The 26,346-nt window shown below is 37.6% G+C and overlaps 1 protein-coding gene across 1 annotated transcript in view; it reads right to left on the bottom strand.

The window, feature by feature from the left end:
• The window catches only part of LOC127869203 (von Willebrand factor A domain-containing protein 8-like), a 102,512-nt gene extending 76,943 nt beyond the window's left edge, over positions 1-25,569 (bottom strand). Inside the window, 16 exon segments of the mRNA XM_052411568.1 lie at positions 10,357-10,451; positions 11,206-11,374; positions 12,171-12,284; positions 12,673-12,911; positions 14,261-14,386; positions 14,984-15,097; positions 16,216-16,320; positions 16,678-16,786; positions 17,190-17,239; positions 17,969-18,133; positions 19,667-19,834; positions 20,208-20,318; positions 20,993-21,067; positions 22,813-22,868; positions 23,495-23,575; positions 25,281-25,569. Of these exon segments, the coding sequence (XP_052267528.1) occupies positions 10,357-10,451; positions 11,206-11,374; positions 12,171-12,284; positions 12,673-12,911; positions 14,261-14,386; positions 14,984-15,097; positions 16,216-16,320; positions 16,678-16,786; positions 17,190-17,239; positions 17,969-18,133; positions 19,667-19,834; positions 20,208-20,318; positions 20,993-21,067; positions 22,813-22,868; positions 23,495-23,575; positions 25,281-25,428 (1,925 nt within the window). The 5' untranslated portion in view covers positions 25,429-25,569.
• Between the last annotated feature and the right edge of the window lie 777 nt (positions 25,570-26,346).

Below are 26,346 nucleotides of genomic sequence, written 5' to 3'. Positions count from 1 at the left end.
AAGTATGTCTATGTCGTAGAAGCCACTGCTGTTCAGTGAAACCACAATAGGATCCAACAAATACAAGTTGTCTTATTGGTACTCAAGAGAATGAAGATAAAAGGTGGTCGGATTCCTCCAGAAAACCTCATGGAGCATGTCAGAGAATGGGATGTGATAAAAATACACCCATGAAGTTGACAGAGCTCGTAATTCATGCAGTCTGCTCTTAAACAAGGGATGAATACCTAGATGAGAGAGAAGAGTAAGCCTTCCTTACTACCCAAGGAGAAATAGAAGCCGCATACACATCGCTCCAACCCCCATTTTTTTATAAAAGGGAATGAAGAGTCTCTTGCGAGAATCTCGAATGGACTAAATTCTGCTGAAGTGGAACTTCAAAGCCCTGACTGGGCAGAAAAGTCTTCTTCATCTTCATGTCCACAAGTTCTAGAAAAACTTGGGCCTTGAAGGGTTAGAAAGACTTGGGCCTTGAAGGGTTAGAAAGCCATAAAGGGGAGTTGATATTAATCAAGGAAGTCTGGCTGACTCAACAAATTGATGGAGCCATCGGATCAAAATGAAGATGGCCGTCTTTGACAAAAAAGCATGAATTTCACTCCTTTTTTGGCTGAAGCCATAGTAAGAGGGAAAACGGTCTTCCAGGTTAGGAACTGTGAAGAAGCCTGATGAAGGGGTTCATAGGAATCATAAATAAGCCACCAAAGAATGCAAGCCAAGTCCCATTTAGAGGTAAGGGGATGAGAAAAGGGTGTTGAAGTTCCATGGCTGGGAACAGTTCCGAAAAAGCTAGGTCAGCACAGACTTGTGATGACTTACGAAAAGCCAAGGTATGCAAAAGCATAGTCTGTATCCTTTGTTGGAGATAAGAAAAAATTTCTTTTCATCAAAGAAATAGATAAGAAAATCCATTATGCGTCTAGCAGAGTGATTGAGGGGATCAAATGTCCTTGAATACACCAGTCAGAAAAGAGCTTCCAAAAAGCATCATGCATTGTTTAGGTGGACTTTCTCCTTGCAGAGGGTTGAAGCCCTGACAGAAAAACGTTCTTCTATATAAATTGCCAAATAATGACCAGATGTGTAGTGAAACATGTCCGGATCCGTATGAAATCTGTCTCTCGGAGATAGGAGATTTGACCTGTGAGGAAGTTTCCTGGAACAGTCGTACAGGAAACTGAGAAGGTTGTAGAACTAGAATCTCCTGGAAGATATGGCAAGAGCTAACTTTATTTCTCCAAGATTAGGGGAATATAATGGGTGAGATATAGAAGTAAGCTTCCAGTTGTTCTCAAGCAGACGAAAGCGCGACACTCACACACGCTGCTAAATCGTAAACTGGACTCACTTACAGAGATAGTCTGTAGTTGTCTCTGGTCGCAACCAGGTCGACCAGTGGACAATCAAACGTGAGAAAAATCTGGTTGGCCACTTCCTGATAAAATGTCCAATCCGACAGAAGGAACTGGTGTTTGCAAGACAAACTGTCTGACATTGAGACGACCTGGTATGTGTTTGACGAGAGAAATATTGAGGTTCTTGCAAAGAACAAGTAAGTTCCTGGTTTCCAGATACAGGGAGTGAGAATGTGTTGCCCTTGTTCCTGGATGTAAACCACGACTGATGTGTTATCTGTTGACACTATCACACAGGAGTAGCAAAGATGTGTAGGTAACGAAAATTAACTAGAAAGACTGCTCGCTTTCTGAGGTTGTTGATGTGCAGATGACACTCCTGAGGTGACCACCTACCTGAGATTATCAGGCTTAGTGGTTCCAGGTAAGAACCCCCAACCTTCCCTGCTCACATCCGTATGAGATATAATGAAGGTTGTGGTGGAAGAAGCAGTACTCCTGCCAAGAGACTCCTAGTCTAGTCACCACTGAATATTGGGGAACTAAAGACGAAAGGATGGGAATCTGAGTAAGCAGATTGTCCTGAGATCAATGCCAACAAGATGAGTGATAGTGCTGAAGAGGACGTAGAAAAGACGTCCCAGCAGAAAGACAGTGACCGGACCGGAAAATGACTGATCGGTGGCCGGAGTCACGTGGTCAAGGACCGGAAGGGAAAAGTCGCTGTAAGCCGAACTTTCTCCACTCCGATCAGACTTGAAAGTTGGTGACTAGAAAAAGTGTTGAAGTGTCTATGACCAGTCTCCAGTAGCAGTTTTTCTTGAACCAATACAAGAAAACAGTAAAATCCTGCAAAATAAGTGTCTTGAACCACCTTTTGTAACAAAGGAATAACCCCTGCGTCTGAAATTATAGACGCCATCAATAACCCAAGTGCCGAAGTATGGCCGCCACTGGTACCTCCAATATCAGAGGTGATGAAGTAGAAAAAGCGGGGTCCCTAGGGCCGCCATTGCTGGTCGAAGGCTTGACAGTCTTCTGACCCGGTTTGGGTTGCCCTTTTCTAAAAATCCTTACCAGACGACTTTTAAAGACGGCATGTCATAGAAAGATGGCCTCTTAGGGGCCAGATGTGGAATAGAAGAAAGTCTTTAGAGAAAGGTTGTTCTTCGCATCATTCTTGGCTGTCGAGGTTGCCAGGGGTTAAAAAGCTGGAGGCTTTAAAGCCCCTTGGTACTGACCAGAATGTTTCTCGCTAAGAAGCAAAGATCTGGTCTTCCCGGTCAGCCGTGATGCTGCCTGAATCCTTCCTTCAAAACTAACATAATTTGCTGTCAAAAGACCAGTTTTGATCGAGTTCACGCTTGGATCCAACCGGAACTTGAGGCAGGGAAGAGAGATAAGGTCCCTAGGGATCCTTAGTATCTCGGACATTGAAGACGCAGCATTATGTGATTAAAACTGCATCGTCTGTGAAAGATGAAGTAATAAGGCACGAAGTTCCTCAGGAACTGAGTGAAATAAATCCCAAGCCATCTACAAGGTTTTGGCCGCCATGAGTTCTAGCTGGTTTGCTATACCTATGGATCGGCTCTCTCACAGTTCCCAATACTCCAACATGGAGTAATGAACTAAGATAGGGGTAGAAACAACTGGCATAATAAGCGAAGCTTGTTAATGTCAGAATCCAGACCCATCAGTTTGGAAAGGTCCAAACCAGTAGTTGGGTCGGGTACCGGGGACTTGTAGCTTATACCGCCATCAAAGGATTAAGCTCAGTCAGGTCCTAAGGGCTATCTGTTATATGTTGGGTTCCAGTGACTTTAGAACAAACATCGTAGTAAATCCAATTGAAAGGCACAGTTCAACGCGAGGCTTCTCTTTGCTAATACTGCCGGGCTCACAATAGTGGACTAACTGTTCCATGACGGTGCCTACAGAGCGTGTAGCCAACAGGGAAGGGTAGGGTCAAAAGTCATAATCTAAGGTCTCCAACATATACTACTCAAAATTTGCTAAGGATCACTTTTTATTTTCACATTATCTTCAATTTAATTTAATTTAAATTGCTATTTTTCAGGTTTTGACTTTGAATGTGTGTTTTTGATTTTGTTTGTATGTATTGATGTATCATTGATGCATGACGCTGGCTAAATCTAGCTAGGGGTGAACTTCAAATTACACATACTAAAAAAAGTGATCCTTAGCAAATTTTAAGTAGTATAAGTTCACAGACCTGATTAATAGAGGCCCAGTAGTAAAATTCGGCCTCAATGTTAGAATCCGAGCCCACTTCAGCCAAACCATCAGCAAGACCTGTGGTCTGCATGTAGCCGACTGAGACAGAAGTAGGAATACCAGATGTAGGTATTTCATAAACATCTAGTATCAGTATGAAAGGCGCAAAGTGTCCTGAATAATGCTGAATCCATAAAGAATTGGGATCTGATGGAGTAGCAGCCATGGTTATACAACTATGTAAGGTAGAAGATACCCATCAAACTTCATTAAACGACAGATGAAGTCATCGGGTAATACCCGGTGACTGGTAACCAGTGATCGAACCTGACCAGTCAATGACCGGTGACTGGTGCCCAGCGAACAGACCAGTCATAATATGACCAGTGACATTACTGGAAAAGACCGAAGTATGGCGGTAGCCATATGGTCTGACATTGAGCCAACATCTAACCAGAAGTTAGCATGATTGTTTCTCAAAGATCAACGCTGATTACTGCTCGGAAAAGGAGAGCGTGCAAGATGTCCAATCCTGTAGTGATGATGGCCCGTGGAAGCAGACGATGAGTCCAGCGATGACAAGTCAGAGGAAGAGGAATATTAATATATGACCGGTGAAGTCTCGGGTAATACCCGTTGACCAGTGACTTGCACCGGTGCCGGGTGAACAGGCTGGTCATACGTCACCTGGCAAAGACAGATGTATGGCGGGAGCCATATAGAATGATGTCGGTCAACGTATGACCAAAGCCTAGTGGTCAACGTCTTGCCCAGTAAAATTCCCCTGGTTTTACCAAATGGACAAATACCAATCTTTCTTTTGTCAACATCAAGTGATTGACCGGTGCCAGGACCTGTCAGTGACCAGACCGGTCCGCGGTGACCAGTGACCGGACCTGTCAATGACCAGTGCCCGATGAACAGACAATGACCATTCAGGTATACAGACCGGTCAGTTACCAGTGACCGGACATGTCCCCAGTGACCAGACAATGACCAGTGCCAGGTAAACGGACCGGTCATAAAATGACCGTTGACATTTCAAGGAAAAGACCGAAGTATGGCGAGAGCCATATTGTCTGATGTCGACCGACGCATGGCCGACGCCATTTGGTTGACGTCACCACGCAAAGACCGATGTATGGCGGGAGCAATATGGTCTGACGTCTACTAACGTATTGGCAAGAACCACCTGGTCGACGTCTTTCCCGGTACTGTGTAAAGACCAAAGAATGGCGGGAGCCATATGGTCTGACGTAGACCGATGTATGGCCAAAGCCACGTGGTCAACGTCTTGCACTGTGTATCATGGCGACGGTCCCATTGTACCGTCGGTACATGAAAGACAAGAGTAAAACATATTCAACAATTAACTGGTCATAGACCAGATAGTTATACAGCAAGTTAAATTCATTATTTGCACATATTGCAAATGATAAACATTTTCTTAGTTATTTCTTCTAAAAGATAACGTTACGTGCGCGTTAGAATACATTCTGTACTACATGATCCACACAAAAAACGTGTTTGTGGCATAAATTAAACAAAAGTTTAATACAATAACCGGAAATAACACTGATAATAAGTTGTTAGACAAATACTAAAACTTGTCTAAACAAATACACGGCAAGATTAACATTCCCCCAGTTTATTATTGTAAACGAGAAAGCAACGTGTACGCTTGAATACATTCTGGCCATAGGGCATAAATTAAACCAGAAATAATACAACAAAGGAAACAAAAATCCAGAAATAATACAGATAAACAATAGATGAACAAGTTATAATACTTACCCAAACAATAAACCACGAGTACACAGTAAAGAGATCGAAAAATTAATTTGATTTAAAACCACTAAAATGGACGTTGTTTACTAGCACTCTCCTGAAAGAAGATTGAATTGTAGGGTGTCGTTTTAGCCTAGGTAACATTATAGTTTGTTCCGACCTAGTCTATTTTGGAGTATTTAGGTGGCGGCTCCGGGATTCCAGAAATCTTTCTGGATATATAAACCCACCTTGGAAGGTAGTAGCTAGGAGATAGCAGGTAACGTATTTATGCTATTATAATAATTACTGTGTAAAGGTTTGACGAATATAGCACGCAAAATGGAGGACATGTTGAACATAGAAGCATTTATATTTTATATTAAACAAAGGACAATTATATTATAACTCCTTTAAAATAACTAAATCGCAAAACCTTGACAATCCACTGTAAGAGTTTGTGAAAATCCCATGCGAAATGTAGGAATTGTGCACAGTAGCTTTTATATGCAATTTTAAACATAGGAAAACAATGATTCAATTTCAAAATATTGGCAATATGAGCTGTAGTACTTGTACAGAACAATTTTGTTAAAGTTTGAAAAAATGGAAGGCAAAATGTAGGAGTTGCCAAAAGAGGCTTTAATTTGTTATTTAAAAAAACATTTAAACATAACCAGTGTTTGTGAAACATAACGTCCCCAACTGCACTTTGAAGCCACACAGCAGCTATGTTACAGAAAATTGAAAGTCCAAGACCCATAACTTTGCCAAAAATCAATGGACCAGAATGAAACTCACACTCTATATGCAAGTCATGTAGGTAGACTCAAATACCAAAACCAGCTAAATATCTGAAAGCATTTCATAGAAAACCTCTTTAAACGGTTATAAGAGAGAAGTTATCAAAGTCCAATGCACATTACTATTGCAATATTCTATGGACTAGAACGAAACTTAAACTTCATCTGTTAGTCATCTAGGTAGACTCAAATACAAAAGGTAGACTTCTATATGCCACCCTGATGGGGGCATAAAAATATACTTAAGCAATGAAACTTGACAATATGCGCTGTAGAAATTATTCTGTTAAAGTTTGATGAAAATCAAATTACAGCTGCAACGATTCACCAACAGCTTGATTTGAATCGATTTCGATTTCAGACAGTCCGATACCAATTGTTTCTATTTGATTCATCTTTCAACCTAGTTTTATCATATATTCCCTCTTTTGCCTCAAAATAAACATTTTTGTTCAAATGTTTTGCATACCTAGATATCTTGGGCATTTGTGTGTTTGTTTGATATAGTTTGGTTGGTTCAACAGTTTTTTAATAACTTTTGAAAGAGGGTTAAATTTACATTTGTAAGAAATATTTATCAAGAAACTGCCAATTTTCTGACACACTATGTCAATATTTCAATAGAACACATAAACAAGAGATGTGTTTGTCAGAAACACAATGCCCCCTATTGCGCCGCTTTGAAATAAAATTTAAATATATCATTATGGCAGGTTAAGAAATTATCTCCCTTTTAAAGCTTATTACTTCCCTTGGATTGTATTTTTTGACTTTTTACCTTGAAGATTTACCTTGAACTTTCACCTCTAAAAATGTGCAGCTTCATGAGAAACACATGCAAGCCAAATATCAAGTTGCTATCTTCAATATTCAAAAAGTTATGACCAAACTTTAACGAAGGTTAAAGTTTTGGGACACACACATACAATGAATGAATGAATGAATGAACAAATGACAGACAGACAGGCCAAAAACAACACACCCCCGATCTTTCTATATGGGGGCATAAAAATAATTATCAACAAGACCTGCATTTGTGAAAAACAATGCCCCCCAGTGCTTTGAAGCCTCACATCAGCTATTTGAGAGAAAATTTCTAAATCATAGGCCTATAACTTCTTCAAAAATAAATGGACCATAACAAAAGTCACACTTCATTTGTAAGTTATGTCAGCAAACTAAGCTACCAAAAAGCAGCTAAATATCTGAAAGTGTTTGTAAACAAGAGCTGTCTCCACCAAAAGACATATGCCCCCAAAAAATGTTTTTTTGAAACGTAAATGCAGATTTTGAAACCTTAACGCTGACCCTTAAATCAAGGTCAAGGTCAAAAGGGTCAAAATTTGTGTGCGTATGAAAAGGCCTTGTCCATATACACATGCATACCAAATATGAAGGATACATCTGAAGCGGCATAGAAGTTATGAGCATTTTTCAAAACCTAAACACCAAAGTGAGACAGACAGACAGACAGTCAGACAGACAGACAGACAGTGCACCTGCTATATGCACAACTTCGTAACATTATAAGGAAAAAAACTCAATTTTTCAATGATTCAAGGGCCGTAACTCAGGAGTGTCTGGTTCCATTTGGCCGTAACTCAGGAGTGTCTGGTTCCATTTGGGCGATGACACATTGTCATGAAGTGTGGCAAATCCTATGACATTTGCTGAAGTTATTGAACGGAAACAAGAAAAACAAGAGGCCCATGAGGGCCTGAATCACTCTACTGTTATAAACACTGTGCAAATTTGGAAAGAATAAGATGGAAACTGTGTACTTAATCGCGCAAACAAGGAGAATTTTCTAAAATTCAAAGGGAGATTATTGTGTACTTATTTCTTCGATACTGCTCATATTCAATAGGGTTTAAGTCATCATTGATATAAAGATACTGTGCAAATTTGGAAATAATTGGATAAAAACTGTGGAATTAATTGCTTAAACAAGCGGGATTTCAAAATTTTCTCATATTTAAGGGGAAGTCATTCTGGACTTATTGCTTCGATATTGCTCTTTTTAAACAAGGGCTGTTTGTAAAACATGCCCCATATGGGCTGTCAGTTGTAGTGGCAGCATTGTGTGAATACGTTTTTTGTCACTGTGACCTTGACCTTTGACCTAGTGACCTGAAAATCAATAGGGGTCATCTGCCAGTCATGATCAATGTACCTATAAAGTTTCATGATCCTAGGCTTTATTATTCTTGAGTTATCATCCGAGAACCATTTTACTGTTTTAAGTCACTGTGACATTGACCTTTGACCTAAAAATTAATAGGGGTCATATGCCAGTCATGATCAATGTACCTATGAAGTTTCATGATCCTAGGCGTAATCATTCTTGAGTTATCATCTGGAAACCAATTTACTGTTTCGAGTCACTGTGACCTTTACCTTTGACCTAGTGACCTGAAAATCAATAGGGGTCATCTGCCTGTCATGATCAATGTAACTATGAAGTTTCTCGATTCTAGGCCTAAGCATTCTTGAGTTATCATCCAGAAACCATTTAACTATTTCGAGTCACTGTGACGTTGACCTTTGACCCAGTGACCTGAAAATCAATAGGGTTCGAGTCCTCATTAATATGAAGACACTGAACAAGTTTGAAAAGAATCGGATGAAAACTGTGGACTTTATCGGACAAACAAGAAAAAGTAACCATTTTACTTTTTCTTGTCACTATGACCTTGACCTTTGACCTTGTGACCCGAAAATCAATAGGGGTCATCAGCCAGTCATGATCAATGTACCTATGAAGTTTCATGATCCTTTGCCTTAGCATTCTTGAGTTATCATCTGGAAACCATTTTACTATTTCGAATCACTGTGACCTCGACCTTTGACCCAGTGACCTGAAAATCAAGGGTTCGCGTCCTCATTAATATAAAAACACTGAACAAGTTTGAAAAGAATCAGATGAAAACTGTGAACTTTATCGGATAAACAAGAAAAGTATAACGCACGCACACACACACACACACACAGACACTCACACACCATGCCATCCCATAAGCAATTTTATGATGATTCAAGGGCTGTAACTCAGGAGTGTCTGAGTCAATTTGGCCGATTATCGAACTTGACCTAGATGTTATTGCCTTACACATTTTCATGAAGTTTGGTGAAGATCTGATGACAATTGCTCGAGTTATTGAGCAGAAATGAGAAAAAAAATCACAATGATTCAAGGGCCGTAACTCAGGATTGTCTGGGTCAATTTAGCTGATTATTGAACTTGACCTAGATGTTATTGCCTTACACATTTTCATCAAGTTTGGTGAAAATCTGATGACAAATATTGCTTGACTTATTGAGCGGAAACTAATCCGGACAGACGGACTAACTAACTAACGGACGGTGCGATTTTAATATGCCCCCAGAACCTTTGTTCTGGGGGCATAACAAAACTTCCAGAAAAAAAGTTTCTGTATTATAGAAAAAATTTCTAAGCCCAAGGCCCATAACTTTGCCAAAACTCAATGGACTTGAACGAAACTCACACTTAGGTCATGTAGGCAGACTCAGCTACCCAAAGTCAGCTAAAAAAAAAACTCTGGAAAAAGGAATGACTAACAGATTGACAGACAGTGCGACTTCTATATGCCAGCCGTACCAGGGGGCTTAAAAAGTTCCTACAGACTTGGCACTTAATAAATGATTGACCAAATCATTCCACTCAAGCTAGACTTATCATTAAATATCAATCTTCACTCATTCACAGCATAGCATTAAATAACCATCATAAATCTTAGATCTGTTCATCTAAACAAAGCATTTTAATCAAATCAGAAGTACATTTTCACACACAAAAATGCATACATATACAATTTATTTATTTGTTTTAAAGCTTGAATCATTATATTATAAACCGTAAATTCATCATGCTATTCGTAGATTTTTACCTGCTTAGGCTTCAGATTAACATTTTGTATTTTTATGGGCATTTAAATCATCTTTGTTCATCGCACATCTACCAGCATCTTAAAGATTTACATTCTGTATTTTCTATGGGCATTTAATACATCTTTACTCAGCACATATCTTCCAGCATCTTATATATATATATATATATATATTATTATATTATCTTATTATGTTATATTATTATAAATGCGTCTTACATCAAAATTAAATCAGGTATACAAACTGTGCTTGACAATGAACACAAAAAAAGCAACATACATGACATGATTGGACTCAAGGTACTTACAGTAGGATCAGAGGAATTCCGCAGTTTGTGAGCAAAGGATAACAATTTGGAGAGGTCAGGGCAGTTGGGAACCTGTAGAGAAAAGACGAAGATCATTAAATATGAGCCATGCCGTGGTGAATTAGGGCATACCATGTACAGTTTCTGCTTAGAGAGGATTTTCATTTTGAAGCTACTTCCTTTTAACCTAAACTTCCATACAAGCAGAAAGTGTTGGCCCTGAATAGACTGTGGGGACTGAATGGGCAAATCTACGAGAACACTTTATGCACTAAAATAAGCTCTTTTATCCTAACGGGCAGCTCATATTTAAGTGAATAACAAATCTAGTCAGCAAATTGACCCAAGAGGGTCATTCTAGCATTCAATTCATTAACTTGGTTTCTATGGGTAAGTCAGGACAATAATTTGCATCATATGGAAGAATGTGTATATCTTAAATAGTTTCAATAACATAAATTCTAAAACTACAAAACTCTCAACCTCATTTTTGAGGCATCAAAATTGAAAAAAACTAATAATACCTTTCCTAATCTTGATAGCTGAACCAAAGATTAACCATTTGCATGCTGGGAAATTTGTTGTCTGCTAAAATGACGTCAGCTGAACTTCTAAAATTAGCATTTTCTTCGATTTTTTTTCAAAGAATACTATCAGAATAGCAAACTGTTTGGATCCTGATGCGACGCCATGTTCTGTGGCGTTCTGTCTGGATCCAAACTGTTTGCAAAGGCCTTCAAAATTCGGTTCCAGCACTGAAAGAATTTAAACTTACAAGCTAAGAAGTCATCTCAGTGAACACAAACAATATCAGTAATTTACTCACCAGCTGTGATATAACGGCCTGTTCCTCTGTCTGGGAGAGGGGCCTCATGTTGTGGTACAGGAAGAGGGTCAACATCTCAGGGGACAGCCACTGCTGGGAGCTGCACCCCACCACGGGGGGCTCAGCCAGGGCCAAGATCCGGAATGAAGGGTGAATGGATAGGATGTTCCTGGTGGGAGATGGAAAGGATATCAGCCAAGATCAGCAATGAAGGGTGAATGGATAGGATGTTCCTGGTGGGAGATGGAAAGGATATCAGCCAAGATCAGCAATGAAGGGTGAATGGATAGGATGTTCCTGGTGGGAGATGGAAAGGATATCAGATGGGTAGGATGTTCCTGGTGGGAGATGGAAAGGATATCAGATGGGTAGGATGTTCCTGGTGGGAGATGGAAAGGATATTAGATGGGTAGGATGTTCCTGGTGGGAGATGGAAAGGATATCAGATGGGTAGGATGTTCCTGGTGGGAGATGGAAAGGATATCAGATGGGTAGGATGTTCCTGGTGGGAGATGGAAAGGATATCAGATGGGTAGGATGTTCCTGGTGGGAGATGGAAAGGATATCAGATGGGTAGGATGTTCCTGGTGGGAGATGGAAAGGATATCAGCCGTGTTCTGGGAAAACTGGGCTAAGTGCATGTGTGTAAAGTGTCATCCCAGATTAGTCTGTGCAGAAGCCCAGACTTATCATGGAAATTACTTGCTGTCTAAACTGGAATTTTGTTCAGAAGATACTTCATTTAAAGAAAAAAAATACTGTTAAAGTGGAAAGTGTCTTTCCTGAGAAGCCTGTGCAAACTTCACAGGCTGATATGGAACAACACTTTACTCATTTGCATTTAGCCCACATTGAGGCTCAACATAATTAAAATGTGCACCTAGGTTGGGACTCAATCCTTGAAATATGTGCAATTCAAGAAATCATTCACTTAAATCCAACTGCAAAAGCATTGAAGAACTTGCCTTTCTTTCATATCCTCATCGTTTAAGTTATGTTCTGACTTGATGAGCTCATATCTGTCCTTGCCAACCAGTCTGGTTCCGTCAAACAACTGCAATTCTCTCTCGTGAACCAATCTACAAATGGTTGAAATACAATAATACTGTACCCTTCAGAACTGATCATGACCTATTGATTTGTTTTAGAAAAATCATTCTTAAACACATTAATAGGTCATCAATCAAACAGCGTTTATCTGAATGAGTTAAGTAGAGGAAATATAAATAAATATCATTTAAGTAGATATTTCTGTGTGCATTTTTCAAGCTTCAGACACATTATGGTAAAACATCCCTAAATGTTTTACACTTTTTAAAGCTATGATTACATTTTGTATACATGTTTGTATATTGGTCATATACATGTATTTCTTAGAAAATAGTCGAAAAAAAGAAGTTGTTGAGAAAGTTTTTAAAAAGAAACAATTTAAACTGTGAATTTAACAAATTCAGAAAAATGCCTTACCTTTGAAGCACAGAAAATGAGCCAGCATTAATCCTGTGCACTCCATCCAATACTGCCAAACTGCCCTCCATTGCTGCGGTAACTAAGGGTGACAGTCGCCATGCAGTGTCTCCGTTGCTAAGGGTCGTGCGCTGTTGTAAAAGGTCACGGGAGGTCATGTCCTGGTACAACATGATTGGCTCCACATGGTACCCTAGCAGGGCCGCAAACTTCTTCATTAAAGCTGATTTGCCACAACCCTGTGAACCCAAAACACATATAGATATCTGAGTATGATGTCATCAGGTAAAGTATTAAGTATATAAATAAATTTGAAACAAGGGCTGTTTGTAAAACATGCATGCCCCCCATATAGGCTGTCAGTTGTAGTGGCAGCCATTGTGTGAATCCTGTTTCGGGTCACTGTGACCTTGACCTTTGACCTAGTGACCTGAAAATCAATATGGGTCATCTGCGAGTCATGATCAATGTACCTATGAAGTTTCATGATCCTAGGCGCAAGCATTCTTGAGTTATCATCCGGAAACCATTTTACTATTTTGAGTCACTGTGACCTTGATCTTTGACCTAGTGACCTGAAAATGAATAGGGGTCATCTGTCAGTCATGATCAATCTACCAATGAAGTTTCATGATCCTAGGCCTAAGCATTCTTGAGTTATCATCCGGAAACCATTTTACTATTTAGAGTCACTGTGACCTTGACCTTTGACCTTGTGACCTGAAAATCAATAGGGGTCATCTGCCAGTCATGATCAATCTACCTATGAAGTTTCATGATCCTAGGCCTAAGCGTTCTTGAGTTATCATCCCGAAACCATTTTACTATTTAGTCACTGTGACCTTGACCTTTGAACCAGTGACCTGAAAATCAATAGGAGTCATCTGCCAATCATGATGAATGAAGTTCATGATCCTAGGCCTAAGCGTTCTTGAGTTATCATCCGGAAACCATCTGGTGGACGGACGGACGGACCGACCGACTGACATGAGCAAAAACAGTATACCCTCTCTTCTTCCAGGGGAGGCATAAAAACTATGTTTTTAACTAAATATATAATTTTGCTTTTGTGAATGACCATTGTTTGTTGCATTCATAGCTTCAGACAGACTCTTTACAAAACGTTTACATTGCTTTGATAATAAACAATATTTATGTATTCATTCAGATCCTTGATGAAAGATTGTATTAAAACGTATTCAGTACCAAGATGACAGACTGTATTGGAATATTTGAATGCATGCATTGTTTTGCTGACAGACTGTATTAAAATGAATTGAGAACTTTGATGACAGACTGTATTTCAGTGCATTAAGTGCTTTGATGACAGACACTATTTTTGTAATCATTTAGTTCCATGATGATAGACTGTATTTTTTAAAAATTTATTGCCATGATGGCATACTGTAACTCATTGGATTCAGTGCTCTAATGACAAACTGTATTTCAATGCATCCAGTGCTTTGATGAAAGACTGAAATTCATGTGTGAGAAAAGCATATTTCAGTGTACATGTATTTTGTGCTTTCATTACTGACCTTATTTCAGATACATTCAGAGTCTTCATTCAACGCACAATTCCACATACCCTAGGTCCGATAATACAGAAGTCCTTTACATGATGTGACGTGAGCATGTCGGCCATAAAACTGTCATGATACGCCGTAGATATGAACTTGCTGTCATTGCCCCCACTGGAACTGCCTGCAGCAACCTGTTGCGCAAAATACAGTGACATTATTTTTGGGGATGTAAGCAGATATAAAAAAAGAAAGATTGATACCTCAATAAACTGGCATATATTTTGCAAGTGTTTAGCTTCTATAGTTTTCTTACATATCTGCCAATATAAGAAGAGAGATACTAAAGTAACTTAAAATGTTTTTAATTTATTTAACAAAAAAAATAGATACCGTTATGATACTATTTTACTATTAACCCTGGGACTACATTAGTCATCCTGCGGGGCTGCATTGGTAAACCTATTTTAGAATATGTAAACCTAGTGTGCTGGGACTGTATCAGTTAACCTGGGCAATATCAGTTAAGCTGTTGGTGATATTGGTTAACCTGAATGTGGTTTTAGTTAAGTCAAGGCTGTATTGATAAACTTTGGACTGTAGTAGCAAACATGGGGACTAACTGGTAAACCTGAAGCCTATCTGTAAACATGGAATGTATCAGTACCTGTGGCAACATACATACACATGGGTCAATACCGATTACCCTGAACAATAATGTTATATATAAAGGGTCATATAGGTATCCCTGTTGCAAAATATTATTAGTAAATAACGTCGTCCAGTCATACCTTTAATTTGCTTGTCTTTCTTCCCTTTACAAGAGACACCATTGCAGAATCTATCTGCCTGTCCACAGACTGTATAAGATAGCCTTCATCTCTGGACAGAGGCACATCAAACCTCTAAAAGTACATGTTATAACATTATTTTCTTGAAAAAATAGATTTAAAGTTGACCACATTTAAATCTTCAATGTAACTTTTTAATATTTTAATATATCAAGTCGATTAAAGACAGATATTTTGTATCATTTCCATCAAAGACGGTTATTTTGTATCAAGTCCATTAAAGACCGTTATTTTGTATCAATTCCAGTAAACTGTTATTTTATATCAAGTCTGTTAAAGCCGCTATTTTATATCATTCCATTCAAGACCTTCGTTTTGTATCAAGTCCATTAAGAACCATTTTTTTATCAAGTCCATTAAAGACCGTTATTTTGTATCAAGTCCATTAAAGACCATCCCTTGTATCAAGATCATCAAAGACCGTATCATTTCTATAAAACATCATAATTGTGTATCAATTGCATTATAGGCTCTTATTTGGTATCAAGTCTATTCAAGACCTTTATAACTTTACAAGTTTTTTAAGGAGCTGGTTTTCTTAAATTCCTTTTGTTTTTAAATATTTTTTTCTCAAAAATTGTTGTTAGTCCTTTAAAGATAAATAATTACAAAAACAGTTGTATACAATTTAGTTGGAGTACAAACCACTTGTATAGATCAATGAATTCTATTACTTTTATACAGTTCAGTTAGAGTACAAAAAGATTTGTGTGGTCAATTTATACTATTATCGATATACAGTTCAGGTAGAGGATAAAGCTATTGTATAGGTAAATGTGCTATTTCATGACTTTTTGAAATTAATAATATGTAAAATTTTATATAACGGCTTGATCAAGGTTTTTGACACACAACCAGCATCATGCAAAAATGGGTCTTATGTCCAAACAGGCTGGTCAGGAGCTACACTGTCCACTAATGAGACCACTAAGCCCCATCTGACTATATAGCTTACATGGGAGCTCACAACCAGACTGTGTAGATGCGCAGGGTGGTCTGGTGTTAGACTGGGCCCATATGTCTGGTACCGGTTTGACTATCAACTGGTCAGCTGGGAAGGGAATACAGGCCACATATGAGGAAGTAAGTGTACCAGCCACAGAGCTGGTGAGACAGCCACGGGACTGGCATTACAAACAGTTTGGTAAGAGCAGATCTTTATTCATCCTCACCTTAAGAGTTCCTTGTACAGCAGTCTGACCTTCTTTGCCCAGCATCACATTGTATGGATATAACCTCTGTAGTAGTGAATGTATGTCTGCACCTGGCATTACATTCTGAAAGTAACATAACAATACTATAAATGCATGTACACATATATGGCATAAGTTTGTACCTATTTATTTTACCTGGATTGCATCTAAAGTCTAAGGTTAAGTACTTGGTGTTTTAAGGGAGATAGGAAGAAAGCTCTAACAGAGGGGATTCAACCTGTTACATAATGTACCTCCCGGTTGCTAGGCGGACACAATATCCACTACACCATGGCAACCTCTTGAATACTGCCTTTGTAGCATTGCATGTTTGTCTGCAAATTGATAACTACATAGCCCATCTTCGTTATGCCAACCGGAGTATTCAAACGTACCAGTTTGTTATAAACTCTTGAGAGAGGTAATATGAACACAACCTACCAGTATTTTAGCAAGCTCAGGTAGATTGGTGATTGGAAAGTCGGGAAGTCCCAAGGAGGTGGACTCGCTGGTCAACATGGTCGAGGCAAACATCAACATCTGATTCAACCTGATGGGAGCAAAATATATACAAAGTATCCTTACATGACATAGAAACAGTGTAAAATAGACACAGAACAAAATTGTGTTTTGGCAAAGAGACCACAGTAAAAAAGAGTTTTTAACTCAAAATGTATTTGTCAAGGAGAGGGTTAAATGCAAAAATGTTGTATCTTACTTTCCCGCCATGTGTTTACATAACAAATTCAATAAGAATGCTCGTATACAAAAAAAATGCAAAAAAGATGTGAAAATAAGTAATAAGTTAAAGAAAACCTTGCAAACAATACTACACATTGCTATTCAGAGTTGCGTGTTTCAATCTCTAACCGATTAAATGTATTTAACTAAAACAAAAACAAAACAAAAGTTTATGAGGAATACATTACGATGAATAATACAGTGTGTATTACCGCTCCACATCTGCTTGGGGACCACATTCTTGCAGCAACTCCAGTGTCTCCTATAGAAGAGAAGTCATCATTTTCATTTTTTAGAAGGGCCCTTATCCATAAAGATTCTTAAGTTGGTCTCAACCAGGTCACTTTCATAGTTTAAAACTCATGCTTTAAAATAAGTGGAAGACAAAAACCAAGGTTGTAATATACAGAAAATATGATCTGTGTCAAGCAAAAATGGATCTTATGCTATATGTGTTCAACCTAGCTCCACACCGGTCAGCGCATAAGTGCAGTCTGGTCTGCTTCAAAGTCACAGCAGGTTTGTTGGTGTCATTAGTGGACAGGGTAGCTCCGGACAATACTTCAAAGATGCGCAGGCTGATCTCAAGCTATATGGGCCGCAAATGGCACATTTAGAAAACCAGGCTTCTATACACTTTCATGTCATGCAAACCCTGCTATATAATCTAGAAACACTATTGTTTTCCCCATGACTGGTCACCATGCTTAAAAAATTGCACTATTTGTTTTTCAAACAAACATGCTTTCAATATCATTTTCTTCACCGTAACTTAAAATGGATTTGTAGGTTCTAAACAACAAACATATACAGCCCAAATTTACAAAAGATGGACAATCCGATGTAATAATGTAAATTCAGTACCACTGCTTACAATGTTTTGAAAATTTACACTTATATTGCGTAATTTATATCAAATTTGTGCTGAAATCTGAGTTATAGTGTTTCGAGCAAATGCATGAAACTTAATTAAAGCAATGTTATTATTTACATTGAATGGTAGAGGGTTTACGTCCCGGGCCTGAAATCGTGACCTAAGGGGCGGGTCAAGTGGGTTTCCCTGGTAACTGGGCACGGGCAATCCAAGGGCAATAACTCGGAATCTCTCATTGACTCGTACAAGCTTTAGACTGTCAAGCTCCTCCTTTGTGTGATCCTGAAACGATTGGAAACAAAACATTAATGTTTTAAAAGCTTATTTTGGGTTTAAACTAGGATTTGGTCAATATAAATAGTCTTGAACTAGGTAAAAATCGATCACATTAAGCATACATACTGTATTGTGCCAATGCCAAAAGTAATTGGAAGACAACAGCATAGAAAGTATTTAACTTGCCTTATCACACCATGTATACAGGAAAAAAACTGTGGGAAAGGGCTAGCCTACGCACAATTAAAATTATAAATTTCCCCCCTTACCAACAGCAGATTATCATATCTCTGTGCAGCAAATAGGAAGTCAAGACTGACTAACCAACAGCAGTTTATCATATCTCTGTGCAGCGGATAGGAAGTCAAGACTGACTTACCGACAGCAGTTTATCATATCTCTGGGTGGCCAATAGGAAGTCAAGACTGACCTACCAACAGCAGTTTATCATATCTCTGGGCAGCCAATAGGAAGTCATGACTGACTTACCAGCGGCAGTTTATCATATCTCTGGGCAGCAAATAGGAAGTCAAGACTGACTTACCTGCAGCAGTTTATCATATCTCTGGGCAGCCAATATGAAGTCAAGACTTACATACCAGCAGCAGTTTATCATATTTCTTTGTATCCAATAGGAAGTCAAGACTGACCTACCAACAGCAGTTTATCATATCGTAGGGCAACAATAGGAAGTTAAGACTTAATTACCAGCAGACGTTTATCATATTTCTGTGCAGCAAATAGGAAGTCAAGACTGACTTACCAGCAGCAGTTTATCATATCTCTGGGCAGCCAATAGGAAGTCAAGACTGACTTAACCAGCAGCAGTTTATAATATCTCTGGGCAGCCAATAGGAAGTCAAGACTTACATACCAGCAGCAGTTTATCATTTCTCTGGGCGGCCATTAGGAAGTGAAGACTGACTATACCAGCAGCAGTTTATTATATCTCTGGGCAGCCAATAGGAAGTCAAGACTGACTTACCAGCAGCAGTTTATCATATCTCTGTGTAGCCAATAGGAAGTCAGGACTGACTATACCAGCAGCAGTTTATCATATCTCTGGGCAGCCAATAGGAAGTCAAGACTGACTTACCAACAGCAGTTTATCATATCTCTGTGTAGCCAATAGGAAGTCAGGACTGACTATACCAGCAGCAGTTTATCATATCTCTGGGCAGCCAATAGGAAGTCAAGACTGACCTACCAGCAGCAGTTTATCATATCTCTGGGCGGCCAATAGGAAGTCAACACTGACTTACAAGCCACAGTTTATCATGTCTCTGGGCAGCCAATAGGAAGTCAAGACTGACTTACCAGCAGCAGTTTATCATATCTCTGGTTGGCCAATAGGAAGTCAGGACACTGACTTACCAGCAGCAGTTTATCATATCTCTGGGTGGCCAATAGGAAGTCAAGACTGACTTACCAACAGCAGTTTATCATATCTCTAGGCGGCCAATAGGAAGTCAAGACTGACTTACCAGCAGCAGTTTATCATATCTCTGGGCAGCCAATAGGAAGTCAAGACTGACTTACCAACAGCAGTTTATCATATCTCTGGGCAGCCAATAGGAAGCGTCCATCCTCAAGCTGCATCTCTCTGTTCTCCAGCAGGTTGTTCAGGATGGGCAGCACATTCCGCTCGGCCTTCTCTATGCCTTCCAGTATCAGGATGTGGCCATTTATGGCTGCCCTCACTGCAGACTGGAATCAGTACACATCAATAAACAGCAATTAATATTTGATTAAATCTAGAAGAGTACTGCAACAGTTTGTTGTGGTTTAACTATTACATTTGTTTTAGTTAAATCAGACTTTGTTTTTACCTGGTTGGGGGAAAAATCATCTATAAGTGGCTATGACAAGTAATTTTGTGTGTGAAACATAATTAACATATATATAAAATAATAAAATTTTAAATAATTACGTATTTATTTATGTTTAAAACATAAGCAATGACATTTAAAAATAACATTATTTTAGATTAATAAAACATAGCAATAACATTAAAGAACAATCCTTTTTTCTTAACTTAGAATTTTTGTATTCTTGCTATTTTTGTTAATATTTGGCGTACCTGGTCAACATAGAACGCACTCTCTCCCTGAATTTCCCGTCGCTGCTTCAGGTCCGACTCTGTTGTGTCCCTTGATAGGCAAACATACTCCCCCTCTCGCTTAGTTAACTCCTGAATCAAACAGCAATGTGTTATTTTCTATCTATAAGTGTAAGAAATGTCGATTCAGGAGCAGAGGAGAATGTTTGTTTGTTTTTCCCAAAAGAAAAAGAATCTGATAGTGTGAGATGGGTCAAATATTCAGTTAGAATCAGACATAAAAACATGGCCAGATATTCAGACATATGTCAAATATTCAGATGTGGGTCAGATATACATTTTGACATGGGTCACTTACTTAGATATGGGTAAGATATTTAGACATGGGCAAGATATTCAGACATGAGCCTGGTATTCAGACATGAGCATGATGATCAGATAGATTCAGATATTGGAACATGGTCAGATATAGTGACATGGGCTCACCATTCTGACAACTAAGGGATATTGAAGAGACCCTGACCACCTAGGTACATCATGCTGACAACTATTAAAGGGATATTGAAGAGACCCTGACCACCTACCAGGTACATCATGCTGACAACTAAGGAATATTGAAGAGACCCTGACCACCTACCAGGTACATCATGCTGACAACTATTAAAGGGATATTGAAGAGACCCTGACCACCTAGGTACATCATGCTGACAACTATTAAAGGGATATTGAAGAGACACTGACCACATACCCAGGTACATCATGCTGACAACTATTAAAGGGATATTGAAGAGACCCTGACCACCTACCAGGTACATCATGGCAAGCTGGCGACGTAGAGGGCCTGGTCCACCAATCAGAAACACGTCTTGTCCCAACTGGTCCTGAAATTGCACGGGGTTCAACTCGGTAAAAAACAACATTTCGTCCATCAAAATAATATTAACAAATAATTATATTGACATATTTCAAGACTCTAAATTATTTAAGTGGGAGGCACCTGTTTGGCTCTGAAATAGATACATCATGCTAATCTGGGTCATGTATTACATAGGGACTTTTGATAAGTCGTAATTTACAACTGAATTGTGTAGTTTTAAATTATGTTTCAAAACTAAATACATCAAAGATATAAAGGGAATAAATACATTTTCTGAAAATATAAACTAATTATAGATGTTGTTTGTGTTAAACATACAACTTCTTGGAAGAATGCCCCATACTGTACATATGCAATAAAGTGTTTAATAGGACAGGTAAATGACTGGTTAATGTTATTTAATGTAATGACAATTAACCACACCCCATATTTATTCCTGAATGCTAAAAACCTCTTATCATATGATATACATATAGTATTAAAATAGCCACCAAATGTAATGTCTGTTCTAAGTTTGTTAAATGTAAAGAAAATATGCTCACTCAAAATCAATTAAATTGTTCCATGACTGAAAACTTGCAGAAATAGCTATACATGTATACAAATCGAAATAATGAATATATGGCGAAAGTCACAGTGCACAATTTACAGTATTGCAAAGTAGACAAGTGCACATAGTTACATAATTAGAGTAATATAATAATTGCATATGTAGCAGTATACTGCATAAAACACATATTGAAATTATCAATATAAGGATAAAATATGCAAATCACTATCTTTTACAGATAAACACTTAACAAAATGCTCTGCTCTTTATTTGAAGTTTTTAAATTAGAAACTAAATTGCAGAAGACATTCATATCCTTTAAAATATTATACTGGATTGAACAATATGAATATGGCGCAATAATGGTAAGTAGTAATTGATTAATTTTCAATTTTAATTTTAAAACATGAAATAAAATAAGATAATAATCAATCATGTCTTAATATGTCAATAATAAAACTCCTTGTTAACCAAAGACATAATGCAAATCCCAGTTGTATATTAAAGCTGGATGCAAACAGTTTCGAGCTGTGGAGTAATTTGTGAGCATTAAAATAAATTTATCAAGTAAAGTAATATCTTCATGCAGTTACTGTTAAGCATTTCTACTTATTGATTTTCACAGATCACAGATGTGCAACAGAAAAAACTAAACGCCTGGGCCACTGCCAAAGGAAGACAGGAAACCTAGTAAAAGTGACCAGTCACCGATTGTCAGACAAAAAGGGAGATTATGTTCATCTTTAGATATGTAGTAAAGCAAATGCAAAGTAGCCATGGCAAATATTTACTCTATATATTAATTGGTCAATAATTCACCAACTACAATACCAATCACTTCCATAATAATATAAGTAGTAGCTCAGATGAATCAGTTTAAATAATCAAATTAGTTGATTGGCTACCATTTATTTAGTACCACCCTCAACACGTTACATTATGTTAATGTTCAACGAAGTTTGAAGGACTGAAACATATACCTAGGCTAGCTGAACACCTGCTACACACAATTTTAGGTAGTATGCTTACTATATTTACTTACTCCAGGGGTGTCAATGGCTATAACATGCTGAGAAAATAGATTCATATTTACCCAATTCTTTGTTTATACCTATGTTAACGCGTGTGTCATATTTTGATGTGAAACAAAGGATATCTGCAAAGTTGTGTTTATTACAATTTCTTCCTCAGTTACTCACTTTTTGCATGATCCATCTTAAGTGCTGTAGCAAAGATTGGGGTAATTTCTCAGAAACTGAAACAAAAACATACGTGTTTTTATTACATTGCATTAAGTAAGAAAAAGATCTAAAAAAACTTTTCATTAAAAATACCTTGATACATTTGAGAAATAATCACATATTAAATCAACGACAGGAAAATTAAACGGCTTTTCTTGGTAAGACAGTGTTTGACTATAAAATAATAACTTCAATAAGTATCATTTTCAGTTTGGCCATTGTGAGACAAACTTGGTTTATAAAAAGTATGATTTAAATAACTGGCATTTGGTCAGGTAATTTTTTAAACATTTTTTCTAATCCCCCGATTTGTTTCAACACTGCACATCTTTTTTGACCTAATTGCACTAACTGTACAGCTGATGTGATTTTAAAATGAACATAAAAACCATTTACCTCAATAAAATACATAACATCATTGTCATATTTGTTGCACCAATATTGCTTTCACAAGACCAAATAATTTTAAATAAAGTAAGGAGTACTAAAAGCTATTATTTAAATATAAAAAGTGATACAAATTAAAAGATTTACACAATATATTTTTCTTTATTGTTAGTCTATCAAATTAGATATTTTTAAATATCTAATATTTAAATGATATAAACCCCTAACATTACAAAATGAAAATTATACTTACGATACTGTTTGGGCACCAAAGCTGGGTTCTTGGGAGGAAGGACAGCTATACTAATATCACCAATGCTGACGCGACCTGTATCTATGATGGGAATAAATTCAACATTAAATCCAAATTAAAGTAACAGTGTTTTATTTCCCCACTGTTTTGGGAATTGGGCCGGGTCCCTTTGGATTGGGAAAAATCACGGCGTTTTGACTAAAATTGGGAAATTAGTGTTGTTGTTATTTTGCTAAAAAAAGCTTCAAAATTGAGGATACAAGTGTGTCCAGTATTATATTTTCTAAAGTTGAACTTATATGGATGGGAGATGAACAAAATATTGAGATCGAAAAAAAAAAATTGGGGGGGGGGGAAACCTTCCATTGGGAATTTTGAGCTCCCATTTGGGAAAAATATATACCTTTTTCCATTGGGAATGGGTCCGGTTACCGGACATGATTTTGAATGAAAAAAACACTGAGTAATTTCATGCATCCTTAAGTAATAACTATGAAATTGACCAATAAAAACATATGATATGACACAACAATGACACAACTGCACATATCTTGTGTATTATCTTATGAATATCTTAAATTTGTATACTGTATCATAACTGATTCAGTGTATTTTAATAATTAATAACAAGTGTGGGTTAGGATCTTCACGCAGGGCCATCAATCTATCAAATCTGCGGCGAATTTCGGCCGCAGTCCCTCACCTGAAAAGTATATTTTTTCACTTTTGGGGGAAAAAAATCCCCCTGAAATAAAAATTGTTTTTTGTGTTTTTTAATAAGATGTGTCTCATGATTATTATATCTCAATTATTTTTCAATTTAATCTTGTCAAACATACTAAATTATGAAAAATGAAATGAACATAGTGCAAACATATACACATGTAATGATGAGAGAGTAAGAAAAAATCCCCCCAAAAGCGAAACGCCGTGAAAATTCCCCCTCATGAGGGTAGCGACCAGCTTCCCCTAAAACGAATTGAGGGCCCTGTCATGTTACAAGCTTTATCGAGATCAGATTATCCAAACACAAAGTACTGGTTAAAACAAGGAAATTGAGAACACGCCTATAGGTTAATAGGGCTTGATTGGTCATTATCATCTAGGGTACTACTTACATGTACCCCGGGTATATTAGACTGTACCCCAGTTGTATTCTCTTTTAAAATCTGATGTTGTAAATATCGCGCTACCAATTACTGTAAAACGATATTGTTTATCTTAAACTAACTTCTTTTTTTTTAAACTGCATCAATATGCTTTTTGACTATGAGTTCTGATAATATAGAGGCCATTTAACAGAACATTGACATAAATGTGAACATAATTAATTTTTAAAAAATAGCTGAAAATGACGAATTTAGTGTTACAATTCCCTTGTACGTTTAGTACATTTACAGTACCTGGGGGTACATGTAAGTAGTACCCGATCCGACTATGACCAATCCAGCGTTTATATATACACTGTAGTGACTCAGTTACGTGTTGAGTGAGTGTGCTTCATACACAGTATTTTAGATCAAGGATTGTTGATTTAAAAATAATACATGTTGCATAATTTTGGCTGACATTTGATAGTTTTTTCATGTTTAAATAAGGTCACTTCTAGCATGATGTAGTAAGCTCTTTAGCGACGAGGTTGGAGTGTCTGTCGCTGGTTCAATTCCCAGTTGGACCTCACAATTTTTCGCTTTAAAAGATGTGTCTTTGATAATTTCAAATAAGTTTTAAAAACATATTTAATCATGTTTAAACATTGTTATATTTCTTTTATCTATCTGCCTACCCTTGATAGTCTTCGAGCACGCTCTGCACGGTTCGATCCTTAGCACAGCAGTGCCAGGTGAGCCACCTTTCCCCACCCATAACAGGCTATTGAGGTTTCTCAATCTGCGCAGACTCCGGTCTGCGCTCATACCGAGAGGTAGTCTCATGTGGTAGCTACTGGCCGTGCTCTAACATTAGAACACTGGGATTGTGTACATGAAGAATTTATGTGTATTAATAAACTGATAAACGTTACACAACCTCGGTCATCATCTGTATCGTTCTCGATTCTGACCCTGACATTGAGCTTAATTGTAGCGGCAATAAACCACAGGAAAATGGTTACATTCTACTACTGAAGTATTATCAACCGCGGGATGACTGTAGGCAGGAAAGAAACCAATGGGCACTTAAAGCGGGTATATACGATTTTTTATTTGTGTTAAATTGTAATATATTGATACAATATGTTACAATAACATAAAATGGGAAAGAAAAATTAAACATTAAAGCCGAATTTCATAAAATGCAGCAAAGACAAATTAGCGCCCCGAGCCGATTGTGACGTACATATTTTCCTACAATAACCGAAGCATTCGTCTTTGTATTAGGATCGGAGTTACTGTTCGTGTGTCGCATGAATAGATATCGTTGCGGGAATTCAAATAAACCGTTAAACTAAGTTTAGATTCACATCGTACATGTATGGTATACATGCTGGCGAATTCGGCTGTACAGCCGTTTTCAATTTCAGAATTAAATATCTGGCTTATTTCGCATTTTTCGACACATGTTCTTCTTAACTTTTATTTTAATTTATATTGAAATATATATATAATAATTTTTTACACATTTTATATAAATTCATAAATATTTAACAAAATCGTATATACCCGCTTTCACAATTTCACAATTTTATTACAAAGGAAATATGTTTCTGAAATTAAATATCGGCCATAAATTGCTCAGTCGAAAATTTAAAACAAAATCAGCTGGACCCTGAAAATGATGTTAAAGATAAACAAATAGCCTCGAAGAAAGAGTAATAGAATTTGGAAAAACATTTACTAAAATACTGATGACTG

Source organism: Dreissena polymorpha, chromosome 2, assembly GCF_020536995.1.
Source record: "Dreissena polymorpha isolate Duluth1 chromosome 2, UMN_Dpol_1.0, whole genome shotgun sequence".
Classification (NCBI taxonomy): domain Eukaryota; kingdom Metazoa; phylum Mollusca; class Bivalvia; order Myida; family Dreissenidae; genus Dreissena; species Dreissena polymorpha.
The sequence above is the reverse complement of the archived record's forward strand: the minus strand, read 5'-3'. Positions and strand labels throughout refer to the sequence as shown.